Here is a 20,000-nt window from a genome sequence, read left to right on the forward strand (position 1 = left end):
TACGTATGTATATATATGTATATGTATATATATATATATATGTATATGTATATATATATATGTATGTATATGTATATATATATATATATACACATATATATATATATATGTATATATATATATATATATATATATATCTATATCTATATCTATTTATATATTCATTTGTTTGGTCATCATTGAGATCATGCTTCTTTGTGTCTTGGCCTTGCCGTGACTTCCATTGTTCCGTGACGGGATTAAGGTGCCCTTTCATTGTGTTCTGTTTGGTTGAGGACGAAGCTAAAGGCTCTTTTGTGCAATGACGCCGACAAGAACGCGAGTCTCTCGTATAAGAAAAACAAAAAAAAAGAGAGACAAAGTGAACACTGCAGATGTCATTCATGAAGAACAAACAGGAATACTACGGCGAGCGGAGGGAAAAATCTAAGAGTAAATGAACAGAAAAGGGAATGGTATTAAGATGAAGAAGAGGAGCAAGATGAATAAGATAACGAAGAAGAGAAAATAATAGGAGAAGGACAGAGAAGAAGATGAGGGAAAGGAGAAGGAGGAGAAAAGGCGAAAAGAGGAGGGCGAGGAGGAGGAGAAGGAGAGGAAAGGGGGAGGATGAGGATGAGAAAGAAGAGAGAGAGAGAGAGAGAGAGAGAGAGAGAGAGAGAGAGAGAGAGAGAGAGAGAGAGAGAGAGAGAGAGAGAGAGAGAGAGAGAGAGAGAGAGAGAGAGAGAGAGAGAGAGAGAGAGAGAGAGAGAGAGAGAGAGAAAAAAAAGAGAGACTAGGGAGACAGACGACCCTCAAATCAGGCTCGCCCAAAATGACTTGACAAAGAACTGAAAAAAGTATTGCTAAAAAGAGACAAGCTTATAAGAAATACAAGTGCTCGGATGCATCTAATGACTATCAAAGTTATGTATTAGTACAGAGAGATTAAAAAAAAATTGAAATAAAAAAACGAAAACGACAATGCGAAATGAATATCAATGATAAACCAAAAGAGAATCACAAAGAATTTTATAGTTACATTAGAAATAAAAATGTTGTTAGGAATCACATTCGTCCACTATTATCTGCTGACGGTCAACTTGAATATTCAAATGAAGGAATGTGTGATATTCTAAACAACTATTTTAGCTCAGTATTCTTAAACGAAATACCTCAAAGTGAACTCCAAACTGAAACCTGTGAAAAAGAACTTACTCTCTGCAGTAAATATAATAAAAGAAAAAATTAAAAAGTGTACAGAGAAACTCAAAATCAATAAAACACCAGGGACTGAAGGGTTGGCAACAAAGAATCTTAAAGGAATGAAAAATGAGATTGTTTTTCCATTAGAAATTATTTTAACCCTTAACAGGTAAAGGTCTTTTTGACAAACGATTCAGGTAAAGCGGGGTCTGACAGACCCCAAACACAAAAAATAAAAATAAAATACTTCTACTGCATTTATTGACATAGAAATCAAAACATATGTACTTCAACTTATATTCTTCCATTTACATGCTTAAAAGTGACTATAATTGTTAGACATATATTTTAATGAAAATTACAAAAACAATTATGAAAAATAAGATATTGTTGACTTCAGAGGGTGCTTGACTGAAAGCATGAAACATGAAGCGGTTGGTCATCATCATTTTGTAGAGACCAATGTCCCAACTATCTTTAAGGAAAAGCAGAGCTACAACAAATGAATAATAAATGTGTTTCATAAACCATGAAATCTGAAGAAAAAAAATGAGGTGATTATTTTGACTTTGACCAATTTTACGCAAAAATTATGGACTGGTTTTAATGAAATTTTCAGGGAAGGTTGATACTAGGTCCAGCAAACAATCTATAAGTTTTTAATGGTATCTAAGTTTATTATTTATAAGTTTCTATGGCTCTAAGCACTCCTACCCTGACTCAGCAAAACCCCATCCTTCGTTGACGGAAGTTTGTGGTCTCAGAGGGTTTTGAGTTTTCTTGAGAGGACATGAGTCGAGCAATTCATACATAATGCTAGTGATAATGAAGAACATATTATATTGGATATACTGAAAGTGGAATTTGTGATACTGAAGAATCTAATTGCAGTCATCGCAGATGGGGGTTGAATGGTCCTGACACACTGGTCTTTTGCAGTGTAGGCAGTAGTTCTTGGTCTTCCTGTCAGACTTCCGGTCACACAAGGCACATCGCTTTCTCATAGAAGAGGTATCCGCTTGCTGATGGGGCATGTTCAAGCCAAAGACCGTTCTGATGGTCATCAAAGTACTTTTGTGCATCCCCTTGAAGTTCATCCTCTCCTCTGCCCATGGCCGTATCATCTCTTCTGCCAGCTCAATCAGATACTTCCGGCGTGATGAAAGTTCCGCCTGTCCATCACGTTTCCTCATTTCATTGCAGGTGATATAGGAGTTGACACCGGCGGCGTTGACCAGTACGTACATTATGCACAAAGGCCACCGTTTGGTTATTCGGCTGTACGTATATCGGGCACACATTTGATCAAACACGTCAACCCCTCCTTTTGTGTTGTTATAATACAAGATGATTTCTGGCTTCCCACAGTCATCCATAACAGGTTGTTGGTGCATTGAGGAGATCAACTGCACAATTTTTTTCTTCTTCTTGTCAGGTAAATGTGACACAAGTGCCATGGTTGTGTCAAAGAGGAAAGCCGTGCACCCTTTTCTGATGACCGTCTTGTCTGTCATCAGAGCTGGTACTTGTGGCTTCTTGTCCCTCAGTGTGCCTACATATGTGAGCCCATAATTTTTCAAAAGATCTTGTACAAGGGGGATAGATGAGAACCAGATGCATGTGTGAGAATAGAGTGGCTGAGGTGTCCTAAAATGTGGCGAGATGTCACATCTTATGATGATATGAGAATAGTGTGAGAAGAAACATATTATCAACAGAACAGAAAATATCAAACATTTATATGTGATACAAAATATGTGATACAAATTAAATTTGAACTAAAAGAGGGGAAGGATGAAATAAATTACAGCTGTATGTGTGGGAATAGAGTGACTGAGGTGCCCTAAAATGTGGCGAGATGTCACATTTTATGATGATATGAGAATAGTGTGATCTTGTTGTGAGAAGAAACATATTAACAGAACAGAAAATATTAAGCATTCATATGTGATACAAAATATGTGATACAAATTAAATTTGAACAAAAGAGGGAAGGATAAATCAATCAAATAAAATGTGGCGGAATGTCATGCTTTATGATAATATGAGTATAGTGTGACCATGATATGAAAAGAAACTCACATTACCAGAACAGAAATTAAATATTGTGATAAAAATTAATGTAATCAAAAGAGGGAAAATGGAATAAATTAAATAAATTAAATAAATTAAATAAATAAATTAAATGAATTAAATAAATAAATAAAATCAAACTCGGATGTATGTTTTTCTGTTGATAAAAAAGAAGAAATTATTATTTACCCATAAGTATAAATGATAAAACATTTATATGACATGAACAAACCTCAGGTAAAGTGGGGTCTGACTGACCCCACGGTACTCACACCTCAGGTAAAGTGGGGTCTGACTGACCCCACGGTACTCACACCTCAGGTAAAGTGGGGTCAGACGGTCTCAAAAGCTCTATAAAGCTTATATAGAGCAAGATTCAGGAATTACCCTATCACCCCATTAAACTACTCCACTGATCAAGAAGGTATATGGGAGTACATATCTGTATGTAATATATTAGTATATTAAAATTAAAAAACAAAAAAGTATGGGGTCTGTCTGACCCCACTTTACCTGTTAAGGGTTAGAAATCTATCATATCCGGAGATGTTCTAAGAAAATGGAAATTAGCTAACGTTACTTCCATATTAAAAAATGGTGACAAAAAGAAACCAAATAACTACAAACCTATAAGTTTCACTTCCATCATAGGAAAAATTATGGAAACTACTATATCATCAGAGATGCTATCGAACATAATTTAGAAACTGTTTGATAAATGATAGCCAGCATGGATTAAAACGGAAAAGTTCTTGCGTACCTTACTCAAATTCTACAATACAGTCATCTCAAATCGTGATAAAAAATCAATATATATTTAACATATCTAGACTTAGCAAAATTTTTTGATACCGTCCCCAACGAAAGACTATTTATTAGATTAGCTTCACACGGAATGAGCGGTAGCCTATTAAATTGGATTAGTAATTGATTTAACGATCGAAAACAGACAGTTATTCTGAAGGGAAAAACTTCTAGATGGAAAAATGTTATGAGTGAAATTCCTCAGGGTTCCGTTCTTGGACCACTTCTATTCATAGTATATATAAATGATATAGACCACGGACTAAAATCTCTTGTTTCCAAATTTGATGATGCAAAAACTGTGCCGAATGGCAAATGATCACTTAAACCAATTAAACATTCAAGAAGATTTAGATAAATTACAGCAATGGTCTGAAAAGTGGCGGCTAATGAAATTTAACATAAGTAAATACAAGGTAATGGATATAGGTATAAATAACAAAAAGTACGATTACAAGTTATTTGGAAATTCGTTAACAAATGTGAAGTGAAAAGAATCTCATCACAGCAACGATCTCAAATCATCTAAACAGTGTACTTCAGCCTCTGAGAAAACAAATAAGATTCTTGGATCGATTGCGCGATCTTTTGACTTCAAAAGTCCATCTCTCATTAACAAGCTATATAAATTGTTAGTTCGTCCGCATTTGGAATATGCTGTTTCCGTATGGTCACCGAATCTCATTAAAGACATTGACAGATTAGAAAAAGTACCACGGCGAGCCACAAAACCGATTCCAAATATAAAAGATAAATCATACGAAAATCGAGTAATATATATATGAATCTGTTTTCCTTAAAAAAGCGTAGACTCAGAAATGGCTTGATACAGGTCTTTAAGATTCTAAAGGGAATTGACAACATCAAAAGTGAAAAAAAATTCACACTGAATAAGAATCAGACGAGAAACAATGGTCTCAAATTGTCTGGAAATAGATTTAATTTGGAAGTGGGTAGAAACAACTTCGCCAACCGTGTAGTTAATGAATGGAATAAACTTCCTGTAGAGGCAGTGCAATGTAGTTCAGTTGGAAGCTTTAAAAATCATTTAGATAAGCACCTAAGCAAGATGCTATAATAACTATCATTTATTTTATGTTATTTGTTTATTTTTGTTATAATTTGTCTGCTTATTATAATTTGCTTGATTCTCATTCATTATTAGGTATATGTCAATCTATTATTATTTACATTATTATAATTTCTATTTATTTATTTACTTATTTATTTATCTATTTATTTATTCATTTATCATTATCATGTTTTTTTTCGCATCCGACCTAGATATGGACCAAAAGGGATGTTCCGCCTTTGTAATCCTTTGTAGGTACACACAGGAATATACATGCATAAAAGCATACATACATACATACATACATACATACATACATACATACATACATACATACATACATACATACATACACACATACATACATACATACATACATACATACATACATACATACATACATACATACATACATACATACATGCATGCATGCATACATACATACATACATACATACATTCATACATACATACATACATACATACATACATACATACATACATACATACATACATACATGCATGCATGCATGCATGCATGCATACATACATACATACATACATACATACATACATACATACATACATACATACATACATACATACATACATACATACATACATACATACATACATGCATGCGTGCATACATACATACATACATACATACATGCATACATACATACATACATACATACATACATACATACATACATACATACATACATACATACATACATACATACATACATACATACATACATGCATACATGCATACATACATACATACATACATACATACATACATACATACATACATACATACATACATACATACATACATACATACATACCTACATACATACACACATACATACATACATATAATATACATGTATGAAGTGAAGGTACTTACACTTTTAAGATCTTTTAAGATTACTTGAAGCTAAGACATAGCAAGGAACTGCTTCAGGAGAAGGTGGAAACTTTGGAAAAGGCGTATGGAACGAGGAAGATCAAAGCAAAGGTAATGAAGAGCAAAATTAAGAAGATGAGAAAGGAGATAAGACGTTCCATATTGAGTTAGTAGGAAGGAGAATTCAAAAGGCTACATTGCTCAGGTACTTGAAGATGAACATAAAGTCAAACTAAAAAAAAATAAAATGAAAACACATTCGTTGACGGATGCTAGAAGCCTGGCTAGAGTGATTAAGAAAAATATTTGACGAAGAAAAAAATATTAATAGCTAACGTGGTTATAGTGGAGAGCCCACTGGAGTCAGTGGTACTGTATAGGAGTGAGAGAGAATATGGGTTGATTGTAATGAGGACGAATTGTCAGCAATACACTGACTCTCTTCCTAGGCTCCATTTTCCTTTACGAATGTGCTGGAAGCATGCTTATATCCAAGCTATTTCAGAGAATGGTGATCATTTATCAGCCTACTCACCACTGTCGTATTGTTTCAATTTCTTGTTTATTTGTTCATTGTAATCTATTCTTAACAAAAAAACTATGAAACATGTCCTCGCTTATGAGCTTCTCTGATTAATTATCTGTGTTGCTTTCGCAAAGAATATCCTTAGAGAGACCTAACATTTCTGTCTGATACAAGATGAAGGCAACTGCCGAAAAGCGGCCCAGAAAGAGTAGTGTGTCAGGACAACGTCATTATTGGTACAACGTTCCACTCATTCAAACTTTATCAAATACACTATAAAGCTCAAAGGAGCATAATGTAACCATCAAACATTTGTCTTCAATTAAGTTATCCTGATTTCCGGCCTGATATTTTTATCTTTTTTGGGGAGATAATAGTGAGACCTATACTGTTGCACAAAACATCTAAAATCTTTGATCTTTAAACTACCATCGTGCGATATCAGACCCTCTCTCTACTTCCAATTTCTGACTTGTTTTTGTAATTGTTCTTTATCCACTGTTGTAGACAGTCAATGACCTTACAAGTTTCTAGTGTCCAACATTCTATCTTCTACTCTTTCTCCTGTTCATAAACAACCTACGTCACCACGCATTTTTCCTTATACACTCTTATTCTAATATTATATTTATGATCATTCAACAGATTTTCTCCTTATTAGAAGAATCGCTGCACAAAATATAATTTTCTATGATACTTGACTGGAGCACAAAAATAGAGTATCAATCAGTGGGAACAGTATTTACGATATACATTTCCCATAACACTGTAGTACCTATAAGTGGAAGTAGTTTCCATACTAGTGGCGAAATTTTTCAAGAAGACGGCGAAATCTAAGAATATTCATGTTGCAAAAGAAGAAAAAGAAGAAAAACAAAACAAAACAAAATAAAACAAAATCAATTGAAACAAGACAAGAAAATGGTCCTGACCTTCTTTTTTCTATGTTTTGAGAAACTGACCAGGTTTACAAAGATAGATAAGAGCTTTTCCATATGTTCGTGTGTATTTACAGAAGTATGGGGATAGTGAATTTGTGTTGCGTGTTCACTCCTTTGCGTATTTTCATCCAGATATATCTATCCATCTACCTAAATACCAAGGCTTCTTCCCCCTTGTAATAGAGGTAGCTAAGTCAAAGCCACGCACCCACTCTCGCCCATTCCTCTTTCATAAATTTCATTCCCACCCATTCCATTACCACCCATCACCCTTGTTTCCTTCTCATCTTAGCTCCTCGTGGATGAGGGATTATCCCTGCCTCCTGTTCACTTTTTGGGTCAGAAGCAACGCAGCAAGGCACAGTATATCCACATTAAGGCAGCTTCACCTAATCGGCGATCTTTCTTCTCCGTTTCCTCATGCAGAAAATAAATATGTATAGAATAACTACGATACAAAAAGCATGAAAAGGATCTTGTTAGAAACACCGACCAAGCCTCTGGCGTGAGTGGGGGTGGTCGGACTCCCTTCAGGCCTTTACCTTGTGTTTATCCACCCGAAGAAGTCTCAAGTTGGGGTCGTAGAGAAGTCTGGCGGGGTCGATGTTGATAGGTGACTGGCGACGCCCCTTGCTACACAGCTTCCAGTCACGGTTGATCAGCCCCCAGAAGTCAGGACCTTGATAAAGAAAAGAGAGAGTGTTTTTAGGGTACACGTTCGCAATCTCATTTTTCTACGGTGTTACAGTGAGTTTCACTGTGTGATCTTAGAGTAGAAGTTCCCTTTTTTTTTCTCTTTCTACAATATTACAATCACCTTTGATGATGAAGCAGGTAAATGGGAGAACTTTTGGTCAATAACAATATCGGATAAAAAAAAAAAGTATTACAATATTTTTGCATAGGTATTATCCAACCAACTGGGTTGTAAAACGTGGAACTGCGTTACAGTCAATCGTCTCAATGGATGATTTATACGACGCGGCTGATGAAATCGTTTGGACACATTTCTAGATTAAATTTATGTTCTGACAGCTTATTGCCAATAATTCTCGTCTATTTAGTATTTAGTGTAAAATGTAAACTAAATTTTTCTGTTATCTTATCTTTTTAGAATCTTGAAGACTTGCACTAAATCCTCACTTAATCTGTTTTAGGGAGAACAGGATAAAATATTTTTAAGCAGTTTTTCGTAGTATTTGTTTCTTACATTTGGCGCGACTTGTCACTACTCTTTTCAATTCATGAATGAAAGTTGGGAACCATTAAGAAACGGCATTTTCCAAGTGTGGGTAGACAACTGGTTGATGAAATTTGGGTTTAGGGAAGGTAAGATCATAGACAGCAGGGCAGAATTCATAATAATGGATTTAATTGAACGAGTTTAGGTTTAACAAGGAAATAAGTAATAAGTGGTTTACCAAAAGAATGGTTAACGAATAGAATAGACTTGGTAACCATGTAGTGACCAATGAAACTATTTGTTGCTTTAATAGATTAGACAACTATGGACAGGGATGGCAGGTAGTAAGAGACATGGAACTACCTAGTGTAAGCCTTATGGTCTCTTGCACTCTCCTCCAGTCTTATGTTCTTATATTTTCTAATGACTTTTGAAGTCGAAAGATCCTGCCTTCAGTTCCATCATAGTATTTGCTTTCTCTGGAATTACAATGCAAAGGTGTTTTGAGGTCGTCACTAATAACTACACAAAGACCCCTTTAATTCACTACGCTAGTCTGATTATATTTTTTTCAAGTAATTTGTAGTTGTATTTAGTATTCTTCTACCTATGACTCAGTGACGTAGGCAATAGACGTAACTCCGTCTGGTTCTTATGAAATTAATATGGTATACATACATTCATATGCACACATATATGTGCACGTATTTATGGTTCTTCTAGTAAACAGAGATGTTATATTAGTTTCTATCTGGGTTTTGAATTAGCAAATACATCTCCTACCAATTGGCACTAAAGGGTATAACGGATATAACTTCATTATATATATATATACAAATTAATGATAACTGTATAAGAATCCAAAGTCAACCGAAACTGCGATTCTAACATCACTTAAACATGGACGCTGAAAGGTCCAGTGGGAAACAAGTAAATACTCAATAGCATTGTGGTTCTGCAAGGTGCGCTGGTGACGTAATCTGAAGCATGCTTGTCTCGTATTCGCATAGTTGTGGATTCAAATCCCGCACTCCTCTTCAATTTCCAGCAGTGACAGAACCTCCCGCAACAGTGCAAGCGTATAGGGCAAAGGTGACGACTTCGGCCGTAGATACACACCTCTTGGCGTAAATTCCTAAGCTTCTTATTCTTCAAAGTTGAAGTTGGAGAGGGTTATCACCCTTACTCATGTGTGGAAGTGCAGCCCTGAGGTACAGGCACTCGGTCTCCGGAGTGGCACCAAGTTCACTCAGACAACTTTATTTCTATTTTCTCTACAACTTCAACATAAAGCGACGTGAAAACCGCCAACTACTACCTTTTTCCTACTACTGTAATCCAGTGATATACAAATTTACCCACATTGATGCACGTTCAAAGTTTCTTCGTGGAGAGATCTATGAGAGGGCCCGAGGGCTATCGCCAGACACTGTGGAACATAAAGTACCCAGTCGATGAAACTCAAGGCAACAACAATAATTCCACATACATTTACCAACACTACAAGTACTTCCCCCAGCTCGTTCGAGGTGGAGTTCTCTGTCAAAGAGGCCACTTGACCTATCTCGCCTTTTCAACCCTCAATAAAACAAAAAAACACAAATTCAGAAGTGGTCAAGTGCCTTCCCTTACTCGACCCTCCTACTCTAACCCCCCCCCCCCAACTCAACCTCAGGGCATATGGTCACTTACGCAACAGGAGCTGAGCATACAAACGCACTAAACGGTAACTCGACCCCCGTCCTTTTCAAACCAAGTTAGCTTCATCCAAAAGCAAGCTAGAAGTGGAGAGAATAACTGGGATATCCAACTACCCCATACAACAAACTGTTCCACATAACAATTACACAGAGAAAGCGAAAATATAAATATATGAACCTGAGGTACGTTTTAAGCCAAACAGGTGTAAATATATCTAAATATACTGTACATAATACATACATATAAACACACATACACACACACACACACACACACACACACACACACACACACACACACACACACACACACACACACACACACACACACACACACACACACACACACACACACACACACACACACACACACACACACACACACACACACACACACACACACACTCATATATATATATATATATATATATATATATATATATACATATATAGTGTATATGTATATGTATACATATATAAATATATATATATATATATATATATATATATGTATATATATATATAGGTATATAAATATATATATATAAAATAAGTAAATATATATATATATGCATATATATATATATATATATATATATATATATATACATGCATGTATGTATACGGTATACATACACATACTTATGTACATATATGTACGTATGCGGTATACACACACGTACATATGTACATATATGTATATACACAAACATACATGCATGTATATATATATATATATATATATATATATATATATATATATATATATATATATATATATATATATATATATGTATATATGCGGAAAAACCACCAAGGCAAAAGATAAACTGATGACCAAGCGCTTTCGTCTTTTCAGACATCCTCATGTACAATGAGGATGTCTGAATAGACGAAAGCGCTTGGTCATCAGTTTATTTTTTTCTTGGTGGTTTTTCTGCATATACATATATATATATATATATATATATATATATATATATATATATATATATGTATGCATGTGGTATACATACACGTACATATGTACATATATGTATATACACAAACATATATACATGCATATATATATATATATATATATATACATATATATGTATATATATATATATATATTTACATATATATATTTATATATATATATACATATATATGTATATATTTACATATATGTATATATATATATATATATATGTATATATATATATATATGTATATTCTCTTATAGCCACACGAGGTTGAAGGTTAAAGAGGATTCTGTTTTGATTTCTTTTTTTTATTGCGTGTAATTTCTACGCAACGCACGTTCTTCTTGTCTTCAACGCTGTTTTTCCATATTTATCCAATTATGGCTGACGTTTCGAAACGTCCTGGTTCCATCTTCTGGGCAATATGATGGACTATGTACTACATAGAAAAGACCACTCACTCACACGGGATTGGTGTTTGTGTGAGGGAAAGTCTGTAGCAACAAGAAAAGATAGTCATGTTTAAAAGGGGGCTATTGCCCCTTATATTTTTTTTAGTGATATTTATAAAAGTATTTGTCTTGGCTCAGGAGGCATGAGGAAGAAACTTGGAGTTGGAGGACTACATCAGTATTTTGAGATATTTATTATCAATATCTCAACCAACAAAGTTAAGAAAGGAGTCGGAGGCTGTGTCGTCGGCGACAGTAAGAAAGATGGAAAGGTTTTTATTGGTAGGTAAATAGAAATGAGAAGATGCAGTACTAGAAGAAGCTATAGATGAAATCAATTTCAGTGGGAAAGTGTTTGTAGATGTTTGTGCGTGCAGTCGTGTTTCTTTTTTGTGATGTGCTTCTGTATGTGTGCCACGTAGGGAAAGTTGATGCCTCAATGAAGGTCTACATACAATGGGATACATATTTCATGGTATAGTGTATAGGCCATAGCCTGTCCCCTACCAACGAAACAGGTCTACTGAACTAGCGGAGCCGTTTTGCCGGCGAGACGAAGACAGGTCTTCCTACTGGCTTTCTAGGGATTTCCATTCCCGTAGGAGGTACGTGGTTCCCAATTGTATTTATTATCAACTTGCTTGCTACCTTCGATAAGCATACGAAACCTTCTCTGTAACTGGTGATGACCTGTCTGAGTTTCCAACTTCGAGTGTATAATTGTAAGGTTCAAGCTGTTCGTAGACAACTTACTCAAGAAGGCCGAGTCTGTAGAAACGTATAAGCAATAAAGGAGTACCAGTCCATCTTCACTTGTTCTTCCTCCACCCACACTCTCATCTGTCAAAACCATTCATTCAATATATATATATATATATATATATATATATATATATATATATATATATATGTATATGTATGTATGTATGTATATATATATAAAAAAAAATATACATATACATATGTATATGTATATATATACATATATATACATATATATATATATATATACACATCTATAATATATATATTGGTTTATGCGCACACATACATACAGAAACAGATACACAGTACGCACACTCAGCACACACACAGATGGATACTCTGTTTCTACTTTTCCTCACCTTCCTTCTACTCTTCTCCTTCCTCCTCCTCCTCTTCCTCTCCTTCCTCCTCTTCCTACACCTTCTCCTCTCCCTCCATCTCTTCCTAGAAGTATCTATGTGCTTCAGATGCTCTCCTAGCAGCGAGCTCTCTAGAAACAATAGCTGGAGTGAGGGCAGGCTCTTGTTGGCCGGGCCAGACAACAATCGCGTAATTCAAATGGTTCTCAGGAGAGGGCGTTGGGGAGAGTCGCCGAGACCGGGAGGGGAATAGGAGAGGAGGTGACTGGGGATTATGGACGGGGAAGGAGGAAGCCTACAGTTGTATTGAGAATGAGTCTCTTGGGATTTGTGGGGAATGCGGTTTAGAAGGGGAGGATGGGTTCGGTTAGATTTGTAGGTGTTCAAGAAACCGAGAGAGTGAGATAAGGAAATAAAGGGAGAAGGTTATAATAAGGGGGATAGGAGTGTGTGAATGCCGTGGAAGGCACGAGGGAGTAGGAATGGGAGTGAAGAGAATTGGATATTGGGAGTAGGGAAAGGGAGTAGTGGACGAAGAAGGGGGGATAGGACGGGAGTGTGGGAGAAGGTGGAAGGGGAGCGGGAACTGGGCGAGTTGAATATGTCTGGCAGCATCCATCAAGATGTCAGTCTCGGAACAGAAGACAGACACTCTTGCCCACACCAGAGGTATCTTCAATCCCCCTCTTCCTCACCATTTTTTAACTTATTCACTCTTCCTCTAGGTCCCTGTTTACACTAGCGGTTTGAACTGCGCGGAAAACATGGCGGTGCCGTATAGTCAAGGAAAAGCTGCGCGGTTGTATGTGAATGCCTCCGTTGACTTTCATTGCAACTGAACCGCGGCGGTTGAAACCGCTAATGTGAACAGGGCCTAAGTACCGCCAGACAGTTTCATTCATCTCCGGAGATGCTTTATCGGAGGCGAAAGGGTTAAGACCTATTTTGATGAATTCCTTCCTTGGTGTGTGATACCATTTCTTTTAGGCTGGCTTCTACTAACCTGTTTTGTTTCTGTCTACGTCTCGCGTTCATTAGTGACCTCTTTTTTTTAGCAGTGTCAGTTCTTCTTTCGTTCTACCTACCGCCATCCGTCTCTCTCTCTCTCTCTCTCTCTCTCTCTCTCTCTCTCTCTCTCTCTCTCTCTCTCTCTCTCTCTCTCTCTCTCTCTCTCTCTCTCTCTCTCTCTCTCTCTCTCTCTCTCTCTCTCACCCATTTCCTGATACAATTTGTTTTCATTTTGTCATCCATTCCTTCTACTGTGTTTAAATTTAGTTATATTCAGTAATGTTTGCACACCTATCCCATTGGAGTACAATGTATTCATCATGAATAGCTCTTGAAATGGTTTAATGAAATTAATTCCAGAATTCATACGAAGCTGAATAAAATCGCCTAGAGATGAACAAATAAGGAAATGAATGAAAAAATAGATAGATGAATAGATAAGTAAATAAATATATAAATAAGAAGGATAGATAAATGAATAGAAGAAAAAATTATTAACAAAATGAATGAATAAGTAAATGGATATATGAATGAATAAATATTTAGATAAAAAACTGAATAGATAGATGAATTAATGAATAGATAGATAAGTAAATAGGTAAGTAAATATATGAATGAATAGATATATGAGCAAATAAAATTAAAATGAATGATTAAATAAATACATCATTATACTGAATAGATAAATTAATTAATGAATAAATAGATAAGTAAATAAATGAATGAATAAATATATAAGCAAATAAAATTAAAATAAATAATTAAATAAATACATCATTATCATCATGATCGTCGTCGTCATCATCATCATCATCATCATCATCATCATCATCATCATCATCATCATCATCATCATCATCATCATCATCATCATCATCATCATCATCATCATCATCATCATCATCATCATCATCATCATCATCATCATCATCATCATCATCATCATCATCATCATCATCATCATCATCATCATCATCATCATCATCATCATCATCATCATCATCATCATTATCATTATCATCATCATCGTATTATCACAATGTCTACTTCTACGAATTGTTGACCTTTGCAACTTGATGTTATAATCTATAGATTTGATCATAGCTAAAGGCAGTCTATTTTTTGAGTTGATTGTCAGCAGTGTAAACTTTCCCTAATAAATAAGAGATGGAATAATAGTTTTGTAATGAAGAAGTGCAGGTAAGCCAGCATAAACCTGTCAGGTCCTACTGTGGATTTACTGTTTCTTGCTGAAACGGATTACGCTTCATCCACGAGGTGCTAAACTGGAATGGGGGTTAAATGCGTGTTGGATGGGTGTATGGTGGGGGCATACTTTGACTCGGCCACCCTATTATAAGGGGGAAAAAGCTTTGGTACATATATATCGTTGAGAAAATTTTAACAAACCTATGTTTATAGGACGTATGCAAAGGGCTCTTTTGTTGTTGTTGTAAAATATAATTTTCTCATGAAAAACTAATCGTAAAAGAAAGCTCATCAAAAAATACCCAACGGTGAGGTTTCCTTAAACAGAACATATATTCTTGGTTGGTCGTAGTCTATTGTCCTTAGTAAGCGAAGCGTCCCTATACTTAAACATGATTAAAAAGAAAATCAGGTAAATAATCTTCCATGAATAACCTGTACTACTTTATTCTAAATGCCGTCACTGAGGCCAACTCTTGAATGTCATAGCTTAAAGCTAAATCCCTCTCATTGCAGAGTCCTGAAGTTCAGGACCCCTTTGGCTAACTGTGCTACTGGCCTTTCAGTCTATGAAATATTAATCAGAGGCATAGTGCCAGATACTTCCATGCTGAAAGTCTTCTGGCTACTTCGTGCGACAGCGCAGGAGGGGGTGCGAATGGCATCAGGCACTTCATCCTGAAACATAAATGTAATTGTGTCCTTCTACTTTTTTTCAGCAAGACTGGAAATGAAGTAAACACCGCAGGAAAAAAAAGAAAAAAACGAAAAAGAAAACTGCTTTCCATGTCAATATTTGACGCTTGTAAATGCTTTTACACTGTGAAAGCTTTATATAATTTTTCATGTAAACGCTGTGTATTTTTTTCGAATGAAGGGACGGTGCCTTGGATACATAAGTGTATTGGCCGTTTTCATTAATTAAAAAAAGATGACGCGATTTATATGATTTGATGTGGCAAACGCTAGATGATGTTATTCTTTATATAAGACAGAAGTAGAGCAAGAAAGAACATAACATACATAAGAACATAAGAAATAAAGGAGACTGCAAAAGACCATACGGCCTACACTAGGCAGCTCCGTATCCATCACCACCTGTCATCCCCATCCATAAAGTTGTCTAATCGTTTTTTAAAACAACTGATAGTTTCAGCGCTTACTACATGGTTACTAAGTTTATTCCATTCATCGACCACCCTATTAGTAAACCAATTCTTGCCTATTTCTTATATATATATATATATATATATATATATATATATATATATATATATATATATATATACGTTTCAACCATTGAAAATATGTCTGGATCATAGTCATATGAGTGGAGAGTGTTACCTACAAACAAGACCATCTAAGATCTTTCATGCAGACGAACTCCAGGAGAAATGTAATATTTTTCGTAATGTAAAAAAAAATTGTACTTCAGCTGGCACGATCTAACTGAAACCAATATCAAATTGAGTTTTACTTTTTTCACTTATAATACTGTATATCCTATTAGTTAAAAGTACATATTATAGTCTCGAGTAATTTTGAAAAATCAAACCAATTGTAGTGATATTTTGAAGGTCATTTGTTCAAAAAAGAAAAGAAGAAGTATGTTTTTTTTTTTTTTTTTTTTTTCATCCGACCTAGATATGGATCAAAAGGTCTCCTGTCGGCATGCTTTGCCTTTGTAATCCTTTGTAAACTGTTATCAATAGATAGAAAGGGACGTGATACCTCTTTTATGAGAACGGTGAATTTTATACGCAAGTTTCTAAATGGTTATACATGTAAATGGTTACAGATCGAGGCTTACTCTCATCAACATCTCTAAAACTTCATCTGGCAACATAGAACCTTTGCCATAGCTGGGCAATCTAGTATCAAATTGCAATAAACTAACTACTACCAATTTCTTTTTTCTTTTTCGTTTTTTCTTGTCTTACACCACTTTTTCATTCAATTAATCGTTTACTCATTAAATAATAAATCAGTTTGTATGTATAAGCATCTCAACTGTCTAATCATGACATTAGTTGTCTGGTAATATATTCATTTCTTTATATATTTCGTGTTCTTTTTTTATTTATTTATCTATGTAATCGCGTGTGTGTCTCGTATCTTCCTAGTTACGGGTTCGAGTCCTGCACTCCTTTCCGATTTCCAGGAGGGACTGTTGCCTCCCTGCACAGCCCAGTCATATAGAGGAAATATGATGGCTGCAGCAACGCGACTCCTGGTGTATGCACCTCACCTTCTTCTTTTTCCTTTCACGTAATCAGTTACTCATTTTTTGAGTCATAATACCAGCGGTTCGAATTCCCTGACCGTCCCGCTCTTATTACGCGAAAGTTGCTATCCATTATGCTCATCAACTTTTTCCATGTGAGTCGCACGGGTATTTTTTTTTTTTCCTTATCTCTTTTTTAATGAAAACCTTGCCCCCACCCCCATTTTTACTGAAAACCTCATTCCGTACAATTGCCTGTCTAGGAATATGCAGTTGTTATTGTCAAGTAGTCGCGTTCATTGGAGGGACGCAAAAATTTGACTCGTGCACATCAAGTCCTTTAGTGACTTTTTCATTTTTTACTAAATAACGATGATCAACACAACGGGGATGAAAAAAAAAAAAAAATGAAAAGATGAATAAGCATAAGTTTTGATTAAAAATGAAAAAGATTTTAATATATCCTGCCCGAAAGGATTGTATGCTTAGAATTAAGACGAATTAGATAAGTACAGATAAGTTTAATTGAAAATGAAAAATAAATTGATATATTCTCCCCGAAGAACTGCATGCTTGAAATAAAAATAAATTAAGAGATAGATAAAGATAAATTCGATAAATGAAAATAAAAGAATTCTGCACATACTCTGCCCTACCTTGTCACAAAAAACGGCAACAAGAAAAATTTATACTCAAAAAATAAAGTATTAGTAATAAAAAAATACATATGACCAAGATCAAGTTTTTCTTCAATTTTAACATCCATGGTTAATTACAGGTGACCATTTGTTAATCAGGCGGGGGAGCGGGGTGGTGGAGTGACCAGAGGAAATTGTCAGTATTTGTAAGGCCTATTCGTAAAAAAAAAGATACATTCACCAGCTTGAAAGGCTTAGCAATTGCATGGAAGAATGGCGATAAGAGGAAAAAATAAATAAAGGGAGGAAGACGAGAAGAAAGGAGAGGTAAATGGGAGAGGACGATGAAGTGAGGAGAATAGATGGAGAAGCAGTGATGAAAGGGGAAAGATGAAAGTGATGCGAGAGATGCAAAAAGGTGTAATCAAGACGGAAAAGGCAGGAGGGGAGATAGCTAGATAGCTGGATAGATAGATAGATGGAGGGGGAGTGAGGGAATGAGAGAGAGAGAGAGAGGGAGAGAGAGAGAGAGAGAGAAAGAGAGAGAGAAAGAGAGAGAGAGAGAGAGAGAGAGAGAGAGAGAGAGAGAGAGAGAGAGAGAGAGAGAGAAAGAGAGAGAGAAAGAGAGAGAGCATATGAATGAAGGAGAGTGCAAGAGACCATAAGTCCTTCACTAGGCTGTTCTATGTCCATTACCACCTATCATCCCCATCCATACAGATGTCTAACATTTTTTAAAACAACCAATAATTTCAGCGCTAATATGTGGTCACTAAGTTTATTCTATTCGTTGACCACTCTATTGGTAAACTAGTTCTTGCCTATTTCCTTCTTAAATCTAATTTTGTCAATTTCAAATTCATTGCTGCGAGTCCTGCCCAGTTGTCTTAATATGGCGACCTTATCTGCATTCTCCTTGATAAAACTCTTGATTTACTTGAACAGCTTTGTTAAATACGCTGCACTCTGAGTCTTTCCAGAGAGTGTAAATTAAGGTGCCTTTGCCTCTCCTTATCAGGTAAATTTCTAAGCCCATTCTCCTCTACTGATTCTAGTCAATTAATATTCATTCTATAGGAAGGAGACCAAACCTGTACCGCATAGTCAAGGATGGGTTTAAGTAATACCAGATAGAGTTTGATTACTACCTCTGTTATCTATATTCCTGGCTCTAATGCATTGTTTCCTGGATTTAAGGTCAGGACTCACTAGAACTCCAAGTCTCTCTTGCATCCAGTTTTCTCTAAAAAGGTGTTATCTAAGGTATCCCTACTTTCTAGTTTATGAAAACTTGCGTTTAACACACTGCACTTTGAGATATTGAAGTCCATTTACCATTTCACCAACCATATGAACAAATTGTTAAGATCTTCCTGCAGTATCTCGGCGTCTTCTCTTGACCTAATTTGGAATTCTATATAACTGTCGTTCGCAAACTTACAAACATCATTATTAATCCCATTTTCAAGTCGTTTATGTGTATAATAAACAATAAGGGACCCAAAATCGAGCCCAGGGGAACTCCACTAGTAGCACGCCCCGTCTGGCTTTAACACCGTTTATGGTGACCCACTGTTTTCTGTCATTGGTTCATGCTCTAATTAGTCTAACCCATTCAAGCATTTCCTGCTATGCCATGGGCTTTGACTTTATTTAGTAGTCTCTGATTAGGCACTTTGTCGAACGCTTTGCTAAAATCAAGGTAAATAATATCACAACTATCACTGTTATCTGACTCCTTGTATGTGTTATCTGACGAGAGTGAGTGAAAGAGAGAGAAAGAGAGAGAGAGAGAGAGAGAGAGAGAGAGAGAGAGAGAGAGAGAGAGAGAGAGAGAGAGAGAGAGAGAGAGAGAGAGAGAGAGAGAGAGAGAGAGAGAGAGAGAGAGAGAGAGAGAGAGAGAGAGAGAGAGAAGGAGAGAGAGAGAGAGAGAAAAAGGGAGAGAGAGAGAAAGAGAGAAGGAGAGAGAGAAGGAGAG

General features: G+C 35.8%; 1 protein-coding gene across 1 annotated transcript in view; it reads right to left on the minus strand.

The window, feature by feature from the left end:
• The window catches only part of LOC143025659 (carbonic anhydrase-related protein 10-like), a 388,655-nt gene that overhangs the window by 118,545 nt on the left and 250,110 nt on the right, over positions 1-20,000 (minus strand). The window contains exon 3 of the mRNA XM_076185658.1: positions 8,059-8,195. Within this exon, the coding sequence (XP_076041773.1) occupies positions 8,059-8,195 (137 nt within the window). The remainder of the gene's footprint in view (positions 1-8,058; positions 8,196-20,000) is intronic.

The sequence above is a fragment of the Oratosquilla oratoria genome, chromosome 5 (assembly GCF_046742065.1).
Source record: "Oratosquilla oratoria isolate Oo_2021 chromosome 5, ASM4674206v1, whole genome shotgun sequence".
NCBI lineage: Eukaryota > Metazoa > Arthropoda > Malacostraca > Stomatopoda > Squillidae > Oratosquilla > Oratosquilla oratoria.